The sequence below is a fragment of the Scyliorhinus canicula genome, chromosome 17 (assembly GCF_902713615.1).
Source record: "Scyliorhinus canicula chromosome 17, sScyCan1.1, whole genome shotgun sequence".
Classification (NCBI taxonomy): Eukaryota; Metazoa; Chordata; class Chondrichthyes; order Carcharhiniformes; family Scyliorhinidae; genus Scyliorhinus; species Scyliorhinus canicula.
Genome location: NC_052162.1, coordinates 55070175 through 55095304, shown reverse-complemented (window position 1 = coordinate 55095304; position 25130 = coordinate 55070175). Strand labels below are relative to the sequence as shown.

The 25130-nt window shown below is 44.9% G+C and overlaps 1 protein-coding gene across 2 annotated transcripts; it reads right to left on the bottom strand.

Moving 5' to 3' along the window:
• Window positions 1-116: 116 nt before the first annotated feature.
• Window positions 117-24038, bottom strand: ccnb3 (cyclin B3). Of its 2 annotated transcripts, none has more exons than XM_038775434.1 (12): window positions 23832-24038; window positions 23480-23566; window positions 14152-14235; window positions 13896-14014; window positions 10710-10854; window positions 9309-9407; window positions 8431-8523; window positions 7238-7375; window positions 5572-5727; window positions 4520-4669; window positions 2592-2722; window positions 117-1723 (listed from the first exon to the last, which is right to left on the bottom strand). In XM_038775434.1, the coding sequence occupies exons 2-12, from the start codon at window positions 23549-23551 to the stop codon at window positions 1648-1650; spliced, it is 1263 nt and encodes a 420-aa protein (XP_038631362.1). In that variant the 5' UTR covers window positions 23552-23566; window positions 23832-24038; the 3' UTR covers window positions 117-1647. The 2 variants fall into 2 exon arrangements, with proteins under 2 accessions (XP_038631362.1, XP_038631361.1); XM_038775433.1 differs by having other exon boundaries at window positions 23480-23607; window positions 23832-24007.
• Window positions 24039-25130: the final 1092 nt, after the last annotated feature.

The following is a 25130-nucleotide window of genomic DNA, read 5'->3' as shown; positions in this document are numbered from 1 at the left end:
AGTCTAAAAGTGCGACTGGGTCATTGCAGATATTTTGTGAATAAGCAGCATGTCGTGCAACTATTAAACAGTGAAAAAAAAACTGAAAGACTTTTAAAAATTACATAGACCACATATTTGTAAATAATACATTTAATCTATTTTACAAAATAACAACAGTTTTGGCATAATGACAGGTATGGAAATAGGGTTCTTATTAAACAAGAAATGTTGAAAGCATGGATCAGAGATATCCAAACATATATATTTATATGTAAACTATTTTTTACATATTAAGAGCCATTTGCTTAAACACACTTAAATATAGAAAACATACAAAAATGACAGCTTCCGAAGCATCTTAAATAGTTTCAAATAGACATATTAACTCAAATAGACATATTAACAAGCAAAACATCAAAAAAGTTAAAACACTGAAATATTTTACATTTGGAAATGTTCACCTACAATAGTGGTCACTGAAATACCAATCTTTTGTTTGTACTTAAGGGAACAGAATTTTAAAAATCAAGAACATAATGGGGTACAAGATTAATAAACATTGCTTCATCTGAGCAAACTTATTACATTCTTCCCTCACCTAAATATTGGGCATCGATTTTTTAAATAGTTTAGTTGTGTGCATAGGATCATAAATTGGCAGGACACATTTTCTCATGTATGTATTGCCACACTGGGGTGGAATGGATCATGTAGCAATAAAGCCACTTTCTCAACTCAGGAAAGATAAGAGGAGTTAAAAGCTAGACCAGGTTAGCTTGTGCCACTCTCCAGTACATGGCTGCAGCTCGACAGTACCCAGGAGCAGATTAGCTAGCAACTCTTGCCTCTTTTCCTTTCTTGTCCCAGCCTGCAAGAAGTGTTATTTTTGAAAATTAAATAAGGAATGGAGAGGGAAGTTAGGGCGGGCCGTGAAATCAAAACAAAGGACAACTTCATTACCATGGTAGAGAAACAACCGAATATCATACAAGATTAACAACAGGATGGCTTTAATTTTTTTTTAAAACAAGACAAATAATCTTTTAACACTTTGCTCCACTTTAATCTACAAAGTTGAATTTCTACAATTTTCTTTTTGGAATGCAAGTTTTTTTTAGGAAATCAAAGTGCTGTATAATAGTCGGTGGTTATTTATTGCCATTTCCAATATTGACAGGGAAAAACTAGTGCCTTATCTTTAACCAGCTAAAGATGTCTTTTGTTCTACATTCAAAGCTTTAGTCATGGGGATAAAAACACTTGGGTGAAATAGGGCCCGGGAGGAGAGATGACAGTAAACCCCTGCCACGGGTTTCCAGGCAGCTGGGGGGGTGTGGATTCAATGAGAAATCCCATTGGCAGCAATGGGGCCAGAAGATCTGGCCAACATTGGGCTGCCTCCCACCACTAAGGGCATTTTGATGTGTAATGGCCTCTTCCAATCTCTTTTAAGTTTTATATTTTGGTATTCAGATACTTTCAGTATGTTTGCTGTATTTCAAATGACCATTATGATTAATGACACAATCATTTCTGCTTAGCAGAGATACAGGAAAGAAATATTAAGCAACTGCTGCAAGTATTTACACACTATATACACAAGATCAGCTTCATGAACGCAGGTGATTCAACACTACTTCCTCCAAAAGACAGGACTTCTTTAGATTAAGTATCCAACTTCAGCTGTTCTTCGAGCTTCAGAACATCCATGGGTGGAATTTTTGCTACTTCAAAGAACACGCTTAAAAAAAAAAATTTAAAATTGAGACAAATAAAAAAAGATTTAGGTACCCATGTACAGAAACCACAAAGTTAGTGGACACGTGCAAAAAGCAATCAAAAGGGCTGATTGTATTTGGACCTGTATTACAAACGGCACTACAACTCAAAAAAGTGAGCAAGTTGTGCTTCAGTTGTGCAGAGCTTTGGGCACATCACGTTTGGAGTACAGTATTCAGTCCACACACTGCAACAGCTCAGTGTTGATCTTGTAGGATCATCTCATGTGAAATTAAGGATGAGCAACAAATACTGGCCTTGCCAGAAACATTTCCCATCCCCTGAAAGAATCAAGAGGTGCAGCACAGATTAACCAGAATGATGCTGGGAGTTAAATGGAGGTACAGATTCATAAACTTGGCTTGCCCACCCTCGAATAGGGAGTCATTTAATTTTAAAAACCAAGAAACACTTTTCTCTGGTAGGAGGAGTTTAGACAAAGGGATACAATGTTAAAATTAGCACAAGATCATTAAGGAGTGAAAAGAGGAAGCAAAATGGTGATGGAAATAAAACTCCCTGCAAAAGGGATGCTAAGTTAACTGAAAAGTGAAGCCAATAGATTCTGGTTACGTTCATGCAAATCAATGGGAGAAAAGTGGCATTGGGCAGCAGACCAGCCATGCTCCAATTGAATGGTGGAATAGGATTGAGTAGCTAGCTCACACAAGTTTCTATGAAATTACAAATCAGAATTTCCCACAACCCTTTTTCTTAGGGTTTTCCTGCCATGCTCCCACACCATGAATGACCAGGCTAGATGTACAATTTCCTCGGTTTTCCTTAAACAGTGTAATGAAATGTTGCGAGCCACACAGTTAAATTCTTACTTGTGAGCATATTTGTATCGCACGGCCTTCATCTTTTCATCAGGCTTACTGCAAAGCAAAAGGTTCAGTCTCCTCGTCAGCGAGTGTAGATCAGTGACCGGATATCCAGTGTAATGTTCCAGAGTTGGAGTCTGAAACATAAGAGGGCACAATCAGCTGAGTTTCCTGCTGTAGGTGAACAAATTAATTAGTGAGCTTATCTGATTGTCAATTAGCATTTCCTGATTACTTAAATTGTAAGGAGAGCAGGGTGGCACAGCACATTAGAGCACTACTATACAGCATCACTCAAAGCACAGATTCTAGTCCCCTCCCTCTTGGCCCACCACTGTGAGCCACCCTCAGCAGCACCATTTTTGGAAAAGTACAGACAGATACAAATATCTCTTCCCATTTGGGAAAGTAGAATCTACTGGTCTCCTATCCCACGTGCCCCAAGAGTTGGCTCAGAGCCAACAGACATCAAGAAACAGGAAATGTACGAGAACCATGTAATCAAACCCAACGCGGCCAATTACCACCCCATTTGTCTACTCTCGATCATCAGCAGAGTGATGGAAGATATTGTCTATTGTGCTATCAAACTGCACTTATTCAGCACTAACCTACTCCCTGGCCCTCAGTTTTGGTTCCTCCCGGGCCGCTCAGCTCCTGATCATTGCAAACTTGGTCCACTGCAAACTTTGTCCAAACATGGACAAAAGAGCTGAACTGCAGAGTTGAATGAGAATCACTGCCCTGGACATCAAGGCACATTTACAAGTGTTGCATCAAGAAGCCCCAGCAAAACTAAAGTCAATGGGAATCAGGAGTAAAACCTCTGCTGGTTGGAGTCGCATGTAGCAGAAAGGAAGATGGCATACAATGATCTTAGCCCAGAACATCGCTGCAGAAGCCCCTCAGGTTAGTGTCCTAGGCCCAAACATCTTCAGCTTCTTCAATGGCCTTCATCACAAGGTCAGAAGTGTGAATGTTTGGGGGTGGCACGGTGGTTAGCACTGCTGCCTCATTGTGCCAGAGACCCAGGTTCAATTGCAACCATGGGTCACTGTGTGTGTAGTTTGCATATTCTTCCAGTGTGTACATGGGTTTGCTCTGGTTTCCTCCCACCGCCCAAAGATTTACAGGTTAGGTGAATTAGCTATGCAAAATTGCCGTGTGTGACAGTAAGGCTCGGACAACATCCTGGCTTTGCAAGTTATAGTCACACCCTTCTGGAAAATGGCCATCTCCAATGAAAATCGAGTAATTTCCTTGTCATTCAATGGCATTGCTATCACCAAATCCTCCATCTATCAAAATCCCAGGGGCTACCAGTGACCAGTAACTAAAACGGACCAGCCATATAAATCTTGTATCTGCTAGAGAATGTCAGAGTTTTGAATTTCTGATGAGAGTAACTCACCTCCTGACTTCCCAAAGCCTGTCCAGGACAAGTCAAGTCAAAAGTGTGATTGAATACTCTCCACTTACCTGGATGAGTACAGCTTTAACAATACTCAGAGCATGGCACCATCCATGACAAACCAATCTGCTTGATTGGCACCCCAACCAGCACTGATGGACAGTACCATCTGCAAGTTGCACTGCAACAACTCACCAAGGCTCCTTTGACAGCATCTTCCAAACGCATGACCACGACCACCAAGGGCAGTAAACGTATGGGATCACCACCACCACCACCACATGGAAGTTCCCCTCCAAGTCACTTGGACTACATCCCAAAATATATCACCATTCCTTCACTGTCATTGGATCAAAATCCTGAAACTCCCTGCCTAATAGCACGTCGAGTGTTCAAGAAAGCGGTTCCCCACCACGTTCAAGGAAAATTAGGGACGGGAAATAAATACCGGCCCAGCCAGCGAAAGAAAAAAAAAAAAACCAGAAAAAAGGTTCACTCTTTCAATTTGGCAATTAACACTCACCCATCCTCCAAGTTCCTTCATCTTGAGGGCCAGGAGCAGGCAAGATGCTGCTAATTTGGAAGCACTCTCCCAGATAAACTCATATTCCTGCAAGGTCAACTCACAGATGTATCGGGCAAGTGTCAATGTCTCGAGGTTGGCTCTTGCACACTGTAAACGTTATTCAGATTGAGAAAAAAACACAGGTATTAGTCTAGCAAGAGAGTGCTCTGAAAAATAAACTGACATTTCCAACTGCTGCAGAAAACAGCTTATGACCCAACACACCATTGAGTTAACTGTCTCTCGTCACACTCAACGCTTCAACCCATTTTTCCCCCATACGTGTGACATATAATAGTAGTCTCCAAATAATCCTTTACAATCTTAGGTGTATCAACTGGGAGACAAAGTCAACCTAGAGATGGTTCTCGAAAGTCTGTGTTTAAGTTTGACAGTTGAGAATATGTTTCCATTTTTATACAATTTGTTTTGCCCATCAAGATATATTAACTCATCCAAGTAACAATAATTACTTAGGTTACTGTTCAAAAATAATAATTTAATTTCATTCTCAGTCTTTTCTTTTGAAAGGGTGGTGAGGAAAGGGGGCGAGTGTGGGAACATGAGGCTAAAACTTGGTAGCTTTGAGCTGATTACTGATGAAGGTTATGCTGCTTTCAATATTCCATAGAAAATAAAAAACAGCCCAGTGTCGACCAGTAAATACAGGCTTTTCACAGTACTTCATTGCAGTGTTAATGCAAGCCTACTGGTGACAATAAAGATTATTAAAAACCATATATTTTTCAGCCCAATATGACTGATATTCATATAGCCTCAGAATGATTATAGTCTCAATGAGCAACTAGAAAAAAAGACTACCCATTTGGACAAGGTACCAAAAGAACTATACCCAGAAATAGAAGTGCAGTGCATTCAGGAAAAAAAAGGGGAGAAAAACAAATTATATGCTTGGGGTCTTTTGAGTATATTTACCAATTAGTACACGAGAGTATAATGATACAAAATGTTTAGTTCCAATTATAATATATTTTTTTTAAATGACCAACCTTTGCATATCTTCTCAAGAAGCGATAAGCCACAGGAATATTGATGTCAAACTTTAGGGTTCGGAGAATGTTCATCTCCATTGAAAGCAGTTCCTCTCTTTGGTAGGCATCATCACAGATGTACAAGAAATCATCCACGCACGGAGGGCACCGCTCCTAGAAATGGCAACCGTGTATCAGCCCAATCCACACTGAAGGCACCACGCCCACTTCCCCATAATAGTCTCTGGCCCAGCAACACAGATTGTACAAATAAGGGTTTAGATTGATTACCTTTTATTGGTTATGTATCTTTCCCTACTCATGAAGACGTGCCTTCTTAACCTTGTCCCTCACCAGAGGGGTAGGTTAAATCACCAGCAGTCAGCTCTCCCCCTTAAGAGGAAAGCAGCCTATGGTCACCTGGGACTATGGCGATGTTACAGCACCAAAACTACTCACAAAATGGGTACATTATAGTGGCCTGAAGCGAAAATGGATACTGCAGCCAAGATCATAACTAATGGGTAGGTTGGAGAATTAGAATCTGACAGTTTAATGCCTGGCACTATGCTGCCATTTTAACAGATTGAATGATAGTTGTTGTCCTCAAGTATAATAAAGTTGCTCTTTTATAAAAAGTTAACTTTTTCGCAAGGTTGCTTTTCATTCTGATGCTATACCAGAGGTTAATGTGGAGAGGCCGGTGTTGGACTGGGGTGTCCTGATGAAGGAGCCATGCTCCTAAAGCTAGCGATTCCAAACAAACCTGTTGAACTTTAACCGGTGTTGTAAGACTTCTTACTGTACTAGAAGTTAGCACACTACCTAATAAAAACAAAGGGTCCTTACTCATTGTGCCAGGTACCCCTCAGGTGAGAGCACATGCCAATCCTATAATGAATCTCTCCTTCCTTCCCAAGGACTGTTCTATAGCAAGACTATTTATAGGAGCATAATTGAGAAATATTGGCGCTTAGCCTAATAAAGAAACATTAGGTTTTAAGGAGCACCTTAAAAAGGAGGAGGCAGGAGAGATTACAGGGAGGGCAGTGCTCAAGGTCTACATTGTTGAACATAGAGGTGCCAATGGTGGGGGTAAATAAAGCGAGAAATGTCCAAGAGCCAGCGTTGGAGGAATGCAACATTTTCAGAATGCTGTAGGGCTGGAGAAATGTATGGAGATAAAAGGGGCAGCAGGGTAGCATGGTGGTTAGCATAAATGCTTCACAGCTCCAGGGTCCCAGGTTCGATTCCCGGCTGGGTCACTGTCTGTGTGGAGTCTGCACGTCCTCCCCCTGTGTGCGTGGGTTTCCTCCGGGTGCTCCGGATTCCTCCCACAGTCCAAAGATGTGCGGGTTAGGTGGATTGGCCATGCTAAATTGCCCGTAGTGTCCTACAAAAAGTAAGGTTAAGGGGGGGTTGTTGGGTTACGGGTATAGGGTGGATACGTGGGTTTGAGTAGGGTGATCATGGCTCGGCACAACATTGAGGGCCGAAGGGCCTGTTCTGTGCTGTACTGTTCTATGTTCTAAAAGGGATATACGGCCATGAAGTAGTGATGGGTGAACTGGACCTAGTACAAGTTCGGATACAGGCAGCAGAATTTTAGATAAGTTCAGGTTTAGAGGGTGAAGAGAGGAGGCCAAAAAATTCAATTCATATACAAATTGCTAAAATTGCTTACGTCAAATTTAGCAGCAATGAGGAATGCAGTAGAGCCCAGAAGTTGCAGTGTTTCTCTCATACACACAGTCATTGCCAGGTAATGATCCACTAGCTTCACTGCCAGGTACAGAGTCTCATGATTCAGCTCAAAATTTTCCTTTTGAAAATAAAATAATACATTGAGACCAATGAATTTAGGTATGTGAACGTTACATGTTATTTATCACAAGAAGGCCACACCCAGCATGGCGTGAAAAGCTAGGAACAGTGAGAGTCCAAGAGATATACTAAAAGCAGAGTCCATAAATGTAGGTTTTAAGGAAGAAGGTTTGAGAGAGGGAATTCCAGTGCTTAGTCTGTGAAATGATTGACGTCATTCCCAGATGCGCAAGCGGAACACCTAAATCTCAGAGGGTTTTAGAGCGTGGAGGTCACAGAGGGCTGTGAAAGGCATCAAGATACAGATCATATGTTACAACAGGTGCAAAAGGCTGGATTGTCTGCAAAGGCTTCTTCTTTTAATGCCACAAATGAAAATTCTGAATAGACAGATCTGGAGGTCAATTGCAGTTGTTGTGGGAAATCTATAGCAGCGTTGATGGGCAGACGAGTCTCCGGTCAAAGTAAAAACCTAGAAATTACCCATTTTAGTACATGACCAATATATTTGCTCATTAGTAGGTTCTTAAATAATCTGGAATGTTGGTATTACAGTAAAATCATTTGATATTTGGTTTCTAACCTGAGCTAAAGTCATCCGAAACCCTAAAATATTGGCATCCTGAATGTACCACCAGGTACCCCATACAATAAAAATGTTGAGTTTGTCATATTTCATGCAAAAAAGCCAGTAATACGATTTCTACCATCAGTTCAATCCTCCAGTTTTATTCTCATGAAATATACAAATTCGATCTGAATGAAAAGGTGCGCGAGTGCCTGAATTTCACCCTCGGTCCTTCTACAAGAAAAGCTCTAAAAAGGGAGGAAAAATAATTCACACCTCCAAGTTAATCAAATTGGGGGTAGGAAAATGATAAGAACTGGGAGTCATTCAGACTTCTCTCAATACTCCACTGCACAGTCTTGTGCCAGCTCTCTTGACCATGAATCGTACATCGTGCAGTAGCCACTTTGTGTGAGAGAGAGAACCGAAACAAACCATCTACTGAAAAGCAACCAACTGAAGCTCGAGGCGAATATTGTGCTTACCTGTACCTCAACCATCCAGTCTACCAAGATTGCCCTCATCTCGATGTTCAGGTCAGGCTGCTTTTGCATATAACCCTTCAGGACAAATTTCTCCTGCCAGATCCAAGAATCACATTGTTATGGAGTAGATTGTAATGTATCTAAACGTTAATATATTTTGCTTATTCAACAGTTGAAGTCCAGACAAAACCCACAGAAGCACATCTGCAAAGAATTGAAAACTGAATTTTTCTGGTTTACACCTTTCAACTTCGATAAAAATAATGGATTTCGCACTCAAAAGATGCCCGTGCAGCTGATAACACAAACTTAAAAAATCAATCTGACATTTCAAGCCCTCCCCTTAAACCAGACTTTTAACACTTAATTCTATCACAGACTCCTATGCAATCCATCCGAATGCCTACAAAAAAGTGCTGCAAAATAATCAAAGTAACAGAATATTGATTAATTCTTACATTTTTGATTTTCAGGATGACAAATTTTCTATCATCACTGAAGCAGTCACTGCCAGTCCCATCAAACAATAGTTCCATAATTGCATTTCAAGCCAGATATTTATCCAACTGTTTTTAAAATATATAAAAAAATACAATTGTTTATCCTATACTGAAAATTAATTTGCATGACAACAAACCAGTGAATGGCATTATTACTTTTGTGCAGCTGCTACTGAACGCTTTAACCATTTAGAATTCTTCAATATTAGATTACAAATGCACAGCACTAGGTAGAAAAATGTGAGGGGGCGATATGTAACAACAGTGTGGCGAATTAAACAGATTGCCTGCAACATCCAACAATTCCGTTTCAAAATGTACAAGATCCTGCCAATGCTGAAGTAAGCAGGAAGCTTCCAAAAGTAATAGATTGCTTACCTCTCTCTCCTTCATGTAGCTGAATATATCATTCGCATAGATTGCATTCAGAAATGGGTCGTTCAGATTTTCTTCATCGACATCATCATAGGCAGACAGCTACAAGCCATAGAATTTCTCTTTTTATAAAATGCAGTGATATTTTCTACAATTCTCTGATATTTTGATAAATTTCAGTTTAACTCCTTCAGAATATTATACAGAAGCCAGTACTCATTACCTAGCCAGGAGTATCCTACAATAGTTGCCAAAGAATGCAGGGAATTTAATGATGATAATAATAATAAAACCGAAGGCTGTTTTTTTTTTACCCTTATGGAAGTATTTTCTATCTAAGAATTTGACAGATAGCAAATTGACTTAATTAATTTCTCCAAAATCAGCAGGTCATCTTGCTGGAATTTAAATAAAATAATTACTCCATGCTGTTGTATTCTCCTCAGGATTTGGCCAAAACTTGTAAAACAAAGTTGTTGGCCAATGTACCCAATCACTCATGCCTATTTTTGATCTCCATGTTCATAACACAAAGTGAGGTGCCACATCAGACAATCCTGTCAAACATCTTTTATCTTTCAAAAATGCATTCATTTTGCCGTACAATTATATTCAAGGGTAGAAGAAAGGATAAATTGATAAATTTCTGCTGTATTTTTATGGCACACATTGCTGCCACCATCCATCAGTGATGGAGTGAATTCATGTTTAAAGGTGGTGGATAGGGTGGTAAGTGGGCTGCTTTGTCCTGAACAGTTTCCAGCTTCTTGGGGGTTTTTGAATGCACAATAATCTAAGAAAATGCGCCTTTTGCCAATCAGAATTATAGGCAAATGTACATGCCGATTTCTTAAGAGTCAAAGCACAAAGTATAAACAAGACTGTATCCAAAAAGAGTTTACGTTTCAACAAGAATGGTTGTTGGCATTCTAGGCATGCCTCTGGCAGTGCACTTCCCTCCATTACATTTAACAGAATTGGCACATTCATTTTCAGCGCAAGAAAGTGGAACTATGCTGCAATTCAATGGTACAAAAGTTAAAATATTGAATTCAAACAGTTCCCTTATGAGGAGTGACAATATGCAAAAAAAATTAAGAGTTAGCGGAAAATTATTAATAATTTTATTAGAAAAAGGTTCAGATCAACCAGAGCACCAAGCCAAACAAAACACATTTATATACTTATTTTCAGGATGTATATATAATATCGAAAGAACAGTGCACAATGTCAGCTTGCTCATATTTCAAATTCCAATATGCACAAATTTTCTTATATTACAATTGTTGCCTTATTAATTCTTCACTTTGTGCCTCAAAAGTTGCTGGTACTGAATTGTGGTTGCTGGTTGTGTTGGCCATGGAGTCATAACGAATGAATTTTATATTCTCTAGCCTTCCTTACCTTTATGCCTACTGATTTATCTACATCAGCTATTTTTTCTTCAGGTGAGGCTGGCTCCTTAGGTTCTCCAGCATTATCCTGTTTCTCCGGCTTCTTTTCCTCTACAGCATTATCCTGCTGCTCCTGGGAATCTTTGGGTCCTGTACTGAAGAGACAAATGGAAAAGAAGGAAGGGATTTTTAAATATCCTTTGGTGTGGTTAATAATTAAAAGTCAGTTTGGTATTGCTTTCAGGAAGCAATCCTGATGATCAATACCTTACGAAAAGCATCCAAGAACAATTTCTTACAAATCCTCAATCCCAGCAGATTTCAGATAAATCAACCCCCATTAATTAGTGAGTCACAATTTTGTTAAAAGCAAATAAAACTAGAACATATTTTACACAGCTCGGAGAGTTTGGCAGTTACCCAATTGAATAATCAATATATAGAATAATTTTGTACTTTATTCTTGGATATGAAATTTCATACCGTGCAAATGAATAAGAATTGATGCAATTTACAATGGAATGGTGTACACATTGGAGGAAAAAAAGTCACAGGTCAAATGCGCTAATGTGTGCATATCAAATTGTCAATAGCTGCATAGAAGAGAGAAGCAGGAGGAGGCCTTTTGGCCCTTGGAGTCTGCTCTGCCATTCATCGCGATCATGGCTGATCATCCAACTCAATAGACTAATCCTGCTTTCTCCCCATAGCCTTTGATCCCATGATCCCATTCTCCCCAAGTGCTATATCTAGCCGCCTGTTGAATATATTCAATGTTATAGCATCAACTACTTCCTGTGGCAATGAATTCCACAGGCTCACCACTCTTTGGGTGAAGAAATATCTCCTATCTGTCCGAAATGGTTTACCCTGGATCCTCAGACTGTGACCGCTGGTTCTGGACACACCCATCACTGGTAGCATCTTCCCTGAATCTACCCTGTCTGGTCCCATTCGAATTAAGTCTCTATGAGATCCCCACACATTCTTCAGAACACCAGCGAGAACAAAATCTAATCACTCTCTCCTCATATGACAGTCCTGCCATCCCTCGAATTAGTCTGGTAAAGAGCAAGAACATCCTTCCTCAGAGAAGGAGACCAAAACTGTACACAATACTCCAGATGTGGCCTCAACAAGGCGCTGTATAATTGCAGCAACGCATCTCTGCTTCTATACTTGAAACCTCTTGCAATGAAGACGAACATATCATTAGCCTTCTTTACCGTCTGCTACACCTGCATGCTTACCTTCAGCGACTGGTGCACAAGGACACCCCAGGTCCCACTGCACACTCCCCTCTCTCAATCTATAGCCATTCAGGTAGTAATCTGCCTTCCTGAATTTTGCTTTCAAAGTGAATAACCTCACACTTATCAATAAATGAAATTTAAAGGACTCCAAAACAATAAGAGCACTGATGGACACCAATACTACCACCACAGGAAAACATTAATGCCAAATATGGGACATACAGTTATGTTAAGATGCGTACTATGCAAATTTAGATACAAAACGTATAAAGAGAAGCAGTGTCCGACTGGCCAATATTTGTCTGGAGCAAATAGTAATGGTGTCTCAATTACCGTTCTGACATCTATAACTGAGAAGGGAACGTTGAAGTCACAGGCAGACTGTTATCCTCCTTTTGAGACACTCCTGAAAACCTACTTTCTTAACGAGGCAGCATGGTGGCACAGTGGTTAGCCTGCTGCTGCACAGCGTCAGGGACCCGGGTTCAATTCCAACCTCAGCTGACTGGGAGGAGTTTGCACATTCTTTGTCTGCGTGGGTTTCCTCCCACAGTCCAAAGATGTGCAGGTTAGGTGCATGGCATGCTAGAAATTGCCCCCAAGTGTCCAAAGGTTAGTTTGGCTTACAGGGATAGGGCGGGGATTGGACCAGTGTCAGGTGGTCTTTCAAATGGTCGGTGCAGACCCAATGGGCTGAATGGCCTCCTTCTGTACTGTAGGGATTCTATATTTTGGTCATTTGAACCAATATGGTTTTGTTGTCATATTTTGTGTTCCATAATGTTCCTTTGAAACACTCAAGAGACATTTTATATCATTAAAAAGGTGCTATATAATTGATGTTGCTGCAAACAATAATGGTGCAGGTGTCAATCCAGTTGACGGAATGCCTCAAGTCTCCTTTGTAAATAATGGTGTGGGTGTGTGAAGAACATATTACACTTTTCACACTTACAGAAGTCAATGAGTGCAGCTGTATTATATTATTACACCCAACACTCCACAGGTTGATAGTCAGGGGGACATATTGGAGGCTATCCAACATTAATAACAGTAATCTTTATTAGTGTCAGAGGTTTGTTTACATGAACACTACAATAAAGTTACTGTGACAATCCCCTAGTTGCCGCACTACAGCGCCCGAGGGAGAATTCAGAATGTCCAATTCAACCAACAAGCATGTCTTTCGGGACTTGTGGAATGAAACCGGTGCGCCCGGAGGAAACCCATGACGAGACCAAGCAGACTTCGCACAGACAGACAGTGACCCAAGCCGGGAATCGAACACGGGCTGCTGGCGCTGTGAAATAACAGTGCTAACCAATGTGTTCACCGAGCAGATGCAAAGCACTTCCCTAGGGCATTCAATATTCACATTAGCTATTCTATTTCATAACAGTATTAGATGAAACTAGAAGATAGCCACCACTCAGCCAAAACATATTGTAAGAGGTATGTGTGGTGAATGTATTCACCTAATGCATGAGCTGTCTGTACTGTCTGTAGAATGATGTGACCTATAACCTGGAAGTGATGATACGGGCTACTTCCAGGTACTGCACTGGAACCCCGGTGGGCTCCGCCTCTGGCTTCACCCTCACCGGGGCCATATATAGACCAGCCACCTGTGGGTGGCACTCATTTATACAGCCGACTATGGCAGGCGAGTTCATGGATAATAAAGCCTAATGTTCATCCATTCTCACGGTCTCACAAGTGAATTGACAGTATAACAGTATGAAAGGATGAAAAGAAAGTTGCTCAAGGACACTCATCTCCAGATCATAAAACAAAATAATTACTCGCGCATCTCATTTTTGTTTGAGAGATGCTCCAGCCTCAGTCACTGGAATTATAAAACAATGAACTGTGCAAAATATTTAGGAATTTTCAATATGGCAGTTCTGAAAAATGCAAACATGAAGAAAAAAAAGAATGTTCACCGTTTGAGATTATTCTCATCGTTTTTGGATGTTTCTTTTCCAGCAGTACTTTTCAGAGTTTTCTTGCCCACTGACTTCCCACCTTTTTTCTTTGAAACCAGATCTTGACCTTGCTTCGCCTATTAGCATTGATGAAGGGGCAAGGAAAAAGGTATGAATAAAAGAGATATTCGTACTCCAACAGTAAAAATTAAAGAGGTACAGAACCGGTTTGCTTTTGACAGTCAGGAGAAAAGAAACGAGTCACAGAACTTACATTTGTGAGGTCTTCAAAAGCCGATCTCTTCTTTGGACCACCTTGGGGTGATGAAGGAGAACGTTTGATATAAAGACCGTCATCCTGATTGCATATAAAAAGGTGGATTATTATAAGCATTGGTCATTAAAACCATTGAAATCCCAGCACTCTGCTGGGTAAATGAAATTAAGTACAGATGCATTTTCCTCATATCATGACATCCAAATTATTTTAATTCCCTCCCAACAATCCCATTACCTCTTGTGATACGGAGGATGAGTAAACAACATGAACCCAGACTTCAACTAATACTATTCAGGAGGAACTCAATAAGTAACAATCTTGCGAGGGAATCTATAAATGAATGAATATGAATGAATGAATGAATGAATATCAAAGAACTGCAAACAATTGGTGAAGACAAACTTTGGTTGTGAAATAAATTGTGTAACCTACAGGGTTCAAGGGCAGGATTCTCCGATCCTGGGGATAAGTGTTGATGTTGTCGTAAACGCCGGAGCGTTTTACGACGGCGTCACCTGGCCCCTACGATCAGCGACCCTGCGCCACACAAGGGGCCAGCACGGCACTAGAGAGCCTCACGCTGCTCTAGCTGCCGATACGGGCGTCAGCACGGGTCCGCCCATGCGCGTCACGGCCGGCGCGAGTTCGCGCATGCACAGGGTCGGAGAATCCCACCTAGGGTACATTAGTTGGTGAAAGACTTGTTTATGATCACAGTATTGCAAGGCTGATCCTCCCCAAAACCAAATTGAAATGGCCTTTAGGAGGACCATAACAAAATGCTAAGCTCCAGTTGAACTAGCTTTTCCCTTCAGTTAAAGACATTGTAAAACCAGGAGATACTTCAAATGACACAAGTTGGGGTTTTTGTAAAATAGTTACAAGAAACTTCCTTGCACCTAAAAATGAAGAGCCCAACAATGGTGCCAAATGCCTTTTGTCCAGCAGGACATGGACAGAGTTGAAAAATGCTGGAGCAGCCACATGTAGAAGGAGATGACAAGCAAGTTAGCTTCCGTTAGAGTCCTTGGGTTTTGGTTCTTTTCACCCAGTTCCCAGGGGTAATTGGCAGACAAATTTGTCCCATTTGGGTAGGATGTCTGATGTGCTAACAATTGCACACAGAATCACGAAACAATACAAAAGAGGCTATATTACCGAGAGATGTTATTCCCTCAACTGAGCTGTAGAATGGCAGCTCAGGAGAGCTTATGAATATTTATACTGCTCCCTATGGGCGGAGCTAGCCGGCAGGGCGGATCCAGCTGCAGTTGAGGGAATAACATGACCACCAGGGGGAGTAGCTCTGGGAATACTCGAGAGTTGTACTGGGCTTCTCCCTTTACTCCGCCCAGGACTCCTCCCCGGGAGCTGCTGTATTTGGATCAGTGCCACAGGGTCAGCCGCCCAGTTCACCGAAAGTTCAACGGCTAACAGGCTGGCTCTGTTGTAAGTATATTAAAACCGCTATTCTAATCCTACAAGCACATGTCCGTAGAATTGTTGGTTCCAACAATTTAATATACTTAGGAAACAGTCGAAGAAAATCATGGAAGCAGCCCTCAAGCCCGGACGCCTAGAACTCGACCCACAGGATGCAGAGGCTAAGGAAATTTTTTCCCACTGGCTGAGATGTTTTAAAGCCTACCTGGCAGAAGCCAGCACCGCTGGAACAACGGAGGAACAAAAAAACTCAGCCTACTGCACGCGAGGGTAAGCCACAGAATCTCTACACAGCTAAATCCGGCCGGTTCTTACACCGCAGCGCTGGCGATATTGGACAAAATGTGCGTTAGGCCCATTAAAGAGGTTTATGCACGTCACGTGTTTACTACTCGCCATCAGCGGCCTACAGAAACGCTTGCTGAGTTTGTACGGGAATTGAACAATCTTTCCAATGACTGTAATTACCAAGCCGTTACCGTGGCTGAACATAGGGAGCTTGCTGTGTGGGACGTTTTCGTAGTGGGCCTTAGATCTAACTATGTGCGCCAAAGACTGCTAGAAAAGGGGGCCCAGGACTTAGACACTACTGTGGAGGCTGCTACCACTATGGAAGTCTCCTTCCGCAGCCTCACCTCCTTTCCCGCGACATCATCGTGGGCCCCCGACCAACAATCCCCCCAAGCCTGTGCCGCACGGCCCCTCAGCTACCGCGCTGCCAAAGCCAGTTACTCTGCTGCCCCAGCCAACTACTCAGCTGCTCCAGCCAGCTACTCAGCTGCCCCAGCCTGCCATTTCCGTGGCCAAAGCCAGCACCCGCGGCAGCACTGCCCAGCCCGATCCGCGACCTGCAGCAGCTGCGGGAAGAAAGGCCACTATGCCAGAGTGTGCCTCGCGAAAAGGGCCCCAGTTTTTAACTCCCCTGCAGAGAGAACAAATCGCTCCCAACACCAGCGGGCCCGCGGGGCCCGAAACACTGCGGCCTACGCCCCGACACCGCCCCCTCCCGCCACGTGCGATCTATGGGGGCCGCCATCTTGGCAAACCCCCACCATGCGGCCGGCCACGTGCGACTCACGGGGGCCGCCATCTTCCTCGCCGCTCACCACGTGCGATCCACGGGCCCCATCTGCATCGCATGCTCAGAAAGCTCATCTGAAGAATACGACTTTCTCGGGCACTCACCACGTGACCCGAAACTCAACGCTGTCAACCTAGATCAATCCCGCCCCAAGCACCTACGAAGTTCAATGGCGGAGGTGCAGATCAATGGGTACAGCACGCCATGCCTCTGACTCCGGGAGCACCGCGAGCTTTATACATCCAGAGCTGGTAAGACGCTGTTCGCTTTCTATTTTTCCGGTGAGCCAAACTATCGCCCTCGCTTCGGGCTCCCACTCAGTCCAAATCCAAGGACGCACTGTTGCTACGCTCACAATTCGAGGCGCTAGTTATTCTAAATTTAAACTTTATGTCCTGCCCGACCTCTGCGCGCCACTCTTATTAGGCCTGGATTTCCAGTGTAACCTCAAGAGCCTCATCAGCTTCGGCGGGCCCCTGCCCCCACTCACTATTTGCAGCCTAACCACGCTGCGCATCTCCCCCCCTCCGCTCTTTGCCAATCTCACTCCAGATTGCAAGCCAGTAGCTACTCGCAGCAGGCGATACAGCCTACAGGATAGGGTCTTTATCCGATCGGAGGTCCGACGGCTGCTCAGTGAGGGGATCATAGAGGCCAGTAATAGTCCCTGGAGAGCTCAGGTGGTGGTCGTCAAGACCGGGGAAAAATTTTGCATGGTCGTCGACTATAGCCAGACCATAAATCGCTTTACGCTCCTAGACACGTATCCCCTCCCTGGAATTGCAGACATGGTTAATCAGATCGCCCAATATCGGCTATTTTCCACGGTGGATCTGAAGTCTGCATACCACCAGCTCCCAATCCGCCCGGAGGACCGCCACTACACGGCATTCGAGGCCGATGGCCGCCTCTTCCATTTCCTCCGGGTCCCTTTCGGCATCACTAATGGGGTTTCGGTGTTCCAACGAGCAATGGACCGAATGGTAGACCAGTACGGCTGCGGGCCACGTTTCCGTATCTGGACAATGTTACCATCTGCGGCTATGACCAGCAGGCACATGACGCCAACCTCCACCATTTTCTCCAAACGGCACAGAAATTAAATCTCGCTTTTAACAAGGAGAAATGCGTTTTCCGCACAAACAGACTGGCCATCCTCGGCTACGTCGTGGAGAACGGAGTCCTGGGCCCAGACCCGGACCGCATGCTTAGAACTCCCCCTCCCTCATTGCCCGAAGGCCCTCAAACGGTGCTTGGGGTTCTTCTCATACGACACCCAGTGGGTCCCTCAATATGCGGACAAAGCCCGCCCACTCTTTAAGGCCACACGATTTCCCCTGTCAGCTGAGGCGCGCCAGGCCTTCAGCTGCATCAAGGAGGTCATCGCCAAAGCAGCCATGCGGGCGGTGGATGAATCCACTCCCTTTCAGGTTGAGAGCGACGCCTCAGAGGTAGCTCTAGCAGCCACTTTAAATCAGGCAGGGAGGCCCGTTGCATTTTTCTCCCATACCCTATCCGCTTCAGAACTCCGACACTCCTCAGTCGAGAAGGAAGCACAAGCCATCGTGGAGGCTGTTCGTCACTGGAGGCAGTACCTCACAGGTAAGAGGTTCACCCTCATCACCGACTAACGATCGGTTGCCTTTATGTTTGACAACTTGCAAAGGGGCAAAATAAAAAATGATAAAATCCTTCGGTGGAGGATCGAACTCTCCACCTATATAGTTACGATATTAAATATCGACCGGGGAAGCTCAACGAGCCCTCGGATGCCCTATCGCGCGGGACATGCGCCAGCGCACAGATCAGCCGTCTGAAAGCCATCCACGTTGACCTCTGCCATCCAGGGGTCACCCGACTCGCCCACTACGACCTCTGCCATCCAGGGGTCACCCGGCTCGCCCACTACATCAGAACCCGAAACCTCCCTTTCTCCAACGAGGAGGTAAAAGCGGTCACCAGGGACTGCTCAATCTGTGCAGAGTGCAAACCGCACTTCTATAGACCAGACAGGGCCCACCTGATCAAGGCTTCTAGGCCCTTTGAATGCCTTGCGATCGATTTCAAAGGGCCACTCCCCTCCACTAACAAGAACATTTATTTCCTCAACATCATCGACGAGTTCTCCCAATTCCCTTTTGCCATTCCATGCCCTGATATGACCTCCCACACAGTCATTAGGGCCCTGCATAGTGTCGTCACCCTGTTCGGTTTCCCCAGCTACGTGAACAGGGTTCGTCCTTTATGAGCGACGAGCTGCGTCAGTACCTGCTCGACAAGGGCATCGCCTCGAGCAGGACTACCAGCTACAGCCCCAGGGGGAAACGGGCAGGTGGAGAGGGAGAACGCGATGGTCTGGAAGACCGTCCTGCTGACCCTCCGGTCTAGTAAACTCCAAGTCTCCCAATGGCAAGAAGTCCTCCCAGACGCGCTCCACGCAATCAGATCCCTCCTCTGTACAGCTACAAATCAAACCCCTCACGAGCGACTCTTCATTTTTTCTAGGGGCACTACCACGGGAGTCTCACTTCCGGCTTGGCTGAGGACACCAGGCCCGGTCCTCCTGAGGAAGCACATCAGGGGCCACAAAACTGACCCCCTTGTTGAAAAGGTGCACCTCCTCCATTCTAACCCCCAGTACCGGAGTAGCTCTGGGAATACTCGAGAGTTATACTGGGCTTCTCCCTTGGCTCTGCCCAGGACACCTCCCCCGGGAGCTGCTGTATAAAGATCAGTGCCACAGGGTCAGCCGGCCAGTTCACCGAAAGTTCAACGACCAACAGGCTGGCTCTGTTGTAAGTATATTAAAACCGCTATTCTAATCCTACAAGCACATGTCCGTAGAATTGTTGGTTCCAACAATTACCGTGAGATGTTATTCCCTCCACTGCAGCTGTAGAATGGCAGCTCAGGAGTGCTTATGAATATTTATACTGCTCCCCGTGGGCGGAGCTAGCCGGCAGGGGCTTACCAGCAAACCTGTAATAGCAGGTACTATTGTACATCCCCTAATAGAGGCACACACACACACATATATATACACAATGGTGGATCACCACAATGTCACAAGAAAAAAGGAAGAGTATTGGAAATAAAAGGCATGAGCAGTAACCTCTCTGCGTAAGGTGCGGAGCAAGGTGCAGAGTCCTGCTGCATTGAAGATGGCAAAGGCAAGCTCTGGGTGGGGAAACATCTATTACACTGGACAAGCTGACAGAGGTAATGGCTGTTGAATTTGAAAGACAGTTCAGCAAGCACAGAGAGGCAAGGGGGAGAAATGGTGAGGACCCTTAAAAAAAGACAGATGATGCATTAGTCTTGAAGGCTTTGGAGGGGACTTTGGAGATAGTGCGGGAACATGGTGAGGTGCTGAAGGGGGTGGGGGAGACACTGTCACAACACAGAAATCAGTTGGCCTCGCTGGATGCTAAGTTGCAGAGGGTAGAAGACAGGAACAAGAGCTGACCCCCACTCCAGCAAAATTTGCCGCTGCGCAGAGGCCAAGACATCGGCCTTCCTCCTCCCCATGAGTTCCGGCTTATCCGAGACCTCAAATATCGCCACCAAAGGGTCCGGGTCCACCTCCTCCTCAGCTATCCTGGCTAAGACCGCGAACACTCCCGCCTAGAATCTTTCCAATTTTTCACAACCCGAAAACATGTGCGTGTGAAAGGTAACCCTTTCCTGACCTTTCACATAAATCCCTAACCTGTAGATTACTGAACTCACTACCCCTCAGCAAGTCTATCCTCTCCCTTAGCTCCTCCAGATTGTCGAACCCTTTCTCCAAATACAGATTCCTCACCTTGACCAGCCCCATGTCTCTCCACCACCTGTCTACACTATCCACCTCCACCACCTGTCTACACTATCCACCTCCACACCCCCCCCCCCCCCCCCCCCCCCCCCACACACAGCGGCGTTAGCACCGAAATTCCTTCCACCCTAAAATGCCTCCTCAACTGATTCCATATCTTCACCGTGGACTGCACCACCGGGCTCCCTGAATACCTACTCAGAGCCATTGTCAACGCTGCCATCACCATAGGCCTCAAACTAGACCCCTTACAAGATTCCTCCTCAATCCTAACCCACTCTTCCCCTTCTCCTTCCTACCACCGCCACACCTTGTCCACATTCACCACCCAATAATAATGAAGTTCGGCAAAGCCAATCCCCAACACCCCCCCACCCCCCACCCCCCTTCTCTGCCTCTGTAGCAGGTCCTCCCCACCATCAGCACCTTCCCCACCCATACAAAGTCAGAAATGATCGTGTCCACTTTCTGAAAAAAAAGCCTTTGGTATGAAGATCAGGGGAGCTTGAAAGACAAACAAGAACTTAGACAGAATATTCACTTCCACCACTTGGAACCTCCCTGGCCAGTCAGCTCATGACCTGTCAGTTGAGGTGGCAGGCAGCCTCCAGAGATTGTCCAGATTCAGGATTCAGGCGAGGGACTTGTGTTGGCACTGGATAAAGTCAACAGGGCTTTTGAGGTGTTTTTAAGTTACACAGAATGAGAGAGGGGTGCCCTACGTTGCCCCTCTTTGTTTGCATTGGCAATTGAACCGTTGGCAATTTCCCTGAGGCCCTGTGATAAGTGGGAAGGGATAATGGGAGGAGGGGGATGGTTTGGAAGGTATGGTGTCCTTGCACGCCGGTGATCTTTTGTAAGTGACAGATCCAATATCCACGATGAGTGATATCATGACACTGCTGAAGCGTTTTGGGGCTTTTCCAGGGTGTAGATTGAATTGGGAGAAAAACTTGTGTTGTCGTCCAGTCACTCCACCGGGGAAACGAGCCAATCTGGGGGGCTTAACGTGTTCCCAATTTAGCTATCTGGGGATACAGGGAGCTTGGGATTGGGCTCACCTTCCAATGTTGAACTTCGGGTTTGTTGAGCAGGGTCAAGGTGGACTAGCCTCCCTTGATCCTTGGTGAGCAGAATACAGTCGGTGAAAATGAATATTTTGCTGCGGTTCCTTTTTCAGTTCCAGTGCGTGCTGTTTTTTCTGCCCAATCCTTTGGGGCAGGGTATATTGATTTAATCTTTTATTTGGGCGTGCTAGAGCATATCACAGAAAAACACAGTGCAGAAAAGGCCGTTCCGCCCATCAAGTCTGCACCGTCACATGAAAGGTCTGCCAATCCTAATCCCATTTGCCAGCACTTGGCCCATAGCCTTGAATGTTAAGGTGTGCCAAGTGCTCATCCAGGTACTTTTTAAAGGATGTGAGGCAATCCACCTCTATCACCCTCCCAGGCACTGCATTCCAGACCGTCACCACTCTCTGGGTAAAAAATTTTTCCTCAAATTCCCTCTGAATCTCCTGCCCCTCACCTTGAACTTTTAAGCCCTGACAAGTAATTTCTCCAACGTGCTGGAAAATGTAGGAAACATTAATGCTGATGCTGGGAAGAGGGGAAAACACCATGCTATCAATATCATTAAGCTTCTTAAAATCAGAACAATCCTGCAGCTGTTTTTTGCTTCACCAGCCTAGTGGTCAGATATATTCCATTAATTTGGAGGAAGGAAAATATAAAACCATTGAGAATTTGAAAAAGAATGTGACAGCTCAGCAAAGTGACTAAAACCTGCAATTTTTAAAAAAATATTATAATAATCACTTATTGTCACAAGTAGACTTCAATGAAGTTACTCTGAAAAGCCCCTAGTTGCCACATTCTGTTCAGGGCGTCTGTTCAGGGAGGCTGGTATGGGAATTGAACCCGCGCTGCTGGCATTGTTCTGCTTTGCAAGCCAGCTATTTAGCCCACTGTGCTAAACCAGCCCCAAAAAAGGGTAGATCTTGCAAGTAGACATCGTCACTGGAAAACAATAATGCATGGGGACAGGTGTTTGAGCTGTGCAACAGGTGCTGCTGTGCTACAATTGAAGGCTTAGCTACTGACAAGGCAATTATTGCAGATTTTACATTGATCGGCAGTTAATAATCAAAGACTTTCATAACTATCTCTAACTCCATGTCAGCTTTAGACTGTCCTCTTGAAGTCTGGTAGTCGACATGTAACTGATATCTAATACATTCAAGTCTGACTTTTATATTCAGGAATCAATCTAGATTAAGTGTTTAAAAACAGTCCTACTTTAAATATACGACTGCATTGACATTGACTCAGTCCACAGCAGTCTGCTTCCTTGGGTTCATATTGAGGTTCCCAAGATTCAAAATAAACAGAAAATGCTGGAAATACGCAAACATTTCAGCATCTGCTGAGAGAGAAACAAAGTTAACATTTCAGGCAGATGACCGTTCATGACATCAATCTGAAACGTTAACTTTGTTTCTCTATACAGTTGCTGCCTGATCCCCTGAACAATTTCAGCGTTTTCTGTTTTTAATTCCACATCTCCAGCATCTGCAATATTTTTGCTTGTGCTGTCCACGGTTCAATTAGGTCATCAAATCAAAATGCAGACTTTCAAATGTAAACATACTCCACATGACTGACTTCCTTCCGTTTAAACCCTACCTTCCCCACTACAGAAGACCAATTCACGTGCATTTTGTATCACATTATTGAGACGATTGCAACAATATGACACCGAATTTTCCCAGTTTAGATTCCCTTGTCTAATGCCACAAACATCTATTCAGTTCACCGCGTCTCATTAGAATTTGCACCAACATTAAACCACTGCATCAATGTGGATAATCTTTCTGAAGGTTTTTGAATTCCTGTTGTACAATTTTATAATAATCTAACACACAAACACAAAAGGGGTTGGTTCACTTGGATCTTCACAGCAATTTAATCAGTCCTTACCTTCTCTATCACAGAGGGCTCCTTTCTGAATGATCCACGTTGAGAGATTTTTGTTTCAGTGGGTTGCGGCATTGCTTAGACAAGCCTCTGGAGAGGAGGGGAGGGATAAAATAACCGGATCAGAGGAACTAATGGGAAACAGAAAAGGTAATCACGCGTTGGTTAATTGGAGCAGAAGATCGAAAGCGCTATTTGCCGAAGCACTAAAAGAAAACATTTAGTCTGGGTCCAAGTGGAAATTGGGGGGGGGGGGGGGGGCAGAGGGGGTCCTCATGCAGTAAGAGGTTTGCAACAAATGCATCCTCGCTAATGCAACCAAACCGCAGGAAAGGGGTTAAAACAATTCACAAACCTCTGCTGAACCTCCTAATTTATGGAAGTGCTGCTGATTGAAGACACAAAGCGCTTGAACGCAGAGGCTGCAGCACGCAGCCTGGCTGTGCTGATATCTGTTCTGAGGGTGAAGGCAGCTTGTCCAGTGCCAGGAGCCCGGTGCCAGGCTGCCAGCTGCCACTCTCACTGCTTCAATCCCACTAACCTAATTTTTGAAAAGTGCGGCATGGGCACCAGCTCTCCGCTATTGGTTCCAGACTCTCATGCGCTGGCCAATCAGCGCGCCGCCAGGATGCGTTGCTAATTCGCAGTTGCTATGGGAGGGGCCTTTTTCAAAATGGAACGCAGCGGGCCAATGGGGAGAGAGGAGGGGGACTATTTGTCACGGGCGGCCTGCGAATTGGTGGGAATGAAATGTTACACTTTTAAAGGGACAGCAACGCAGCAAAGGTGAAAGCACACAGGAGAAGAGGGTGTGGGGCAGCGATAGGGAGGCGGGAGCAGAGATAAAGGGGGGATGGGGCATCGTATGAGATTTGAGAGATGAGTGGAAGGAAGGGAGGAGAGGAGGAAGATGAGGGAAGGGTGGAGAAGTGGGACAATAATAATTATCTTTATTGTCACAAGTAGGTTTTCATTAACACTGCAGTGAAGTTACTGTGAAAAGCCCCAAGTCACCACACTCCGGCTTCTGTTCGGGGGCACTGAGGGGGGATTCAGAATGTCCACATCACCCAACAGCATGTCTTTCGGGACTTGTGGGAGGAAACCGGAGCACCCGGAGGAAACCCACACAGACACGGGGAGAACGTGCAGACTCTACACTGACAGTAACCCAAGTCGGGAATTGGCCCTGGAGCTGTGAACCAACAGTGCTAACCACTGTGCTAAGGTGCCGCCCACAGAGGGAGAGAGCAAGGGAGAAAGGGGGGGGAGGGAAGGAGGGGAGGGATGAGGGGAGGGATGGGGGAAGGAAAGGGGGGGGGGGGAGGGGAGGGAGAGGGGGGAGGGGAGAGGGGAGAGGGGGGAGGGGAGGGAGGGGAGGGGAGGGGGAAGGAGGGGGAGGGGAGGGGGGAAGGAGGGGGAGGGGGAAAGGAGGGGGAAAGGGGGAGGGGTGGGGGGAAGGAGGAGGGGGGAGGGAAGAGCGGAGGAGAAGGGGGTGAGGCCACAGATCAAATTCTAAACGGACCAGAAGGAGTCCACGCTACATAGTCGATGGGATGATTTACCGGCCTCGTCATACCTGACCTGGTGACAATTTGCGCCTCTTGAGACTTCTTGTGAGATTCATCCGAAGCTCGCAAGACATTGCGATCTG

What these genes read in the sequence shown, in the direction of transcription:
- ccnb3 (XM_038775434.1), bottom strand. Translation starts at nt 23,551, where the DNA reads ATGCCGCAACCCACTGAAACAAAAATCTCTCAACGTGGATCATTCAGA. An exon ending in CTTTTGAAGACCTCACAAAT is followed by an intron (nt 14,015 to 14,151) that starts GTAAGTTCTGTG and finishes CAATGCTAATAG; the next exon opens with GCGAAGCAAGGTCAAGATCT. An exon ending in TCATTGCTGCTAAATTTGAC is followed by an intron (nt 5,728 to 7,237) that starts GTAAGCAATTTT and finishes TGCCATTTCTAG; the next exon opens with GAGCGGTGCCCTCCGTGCGT.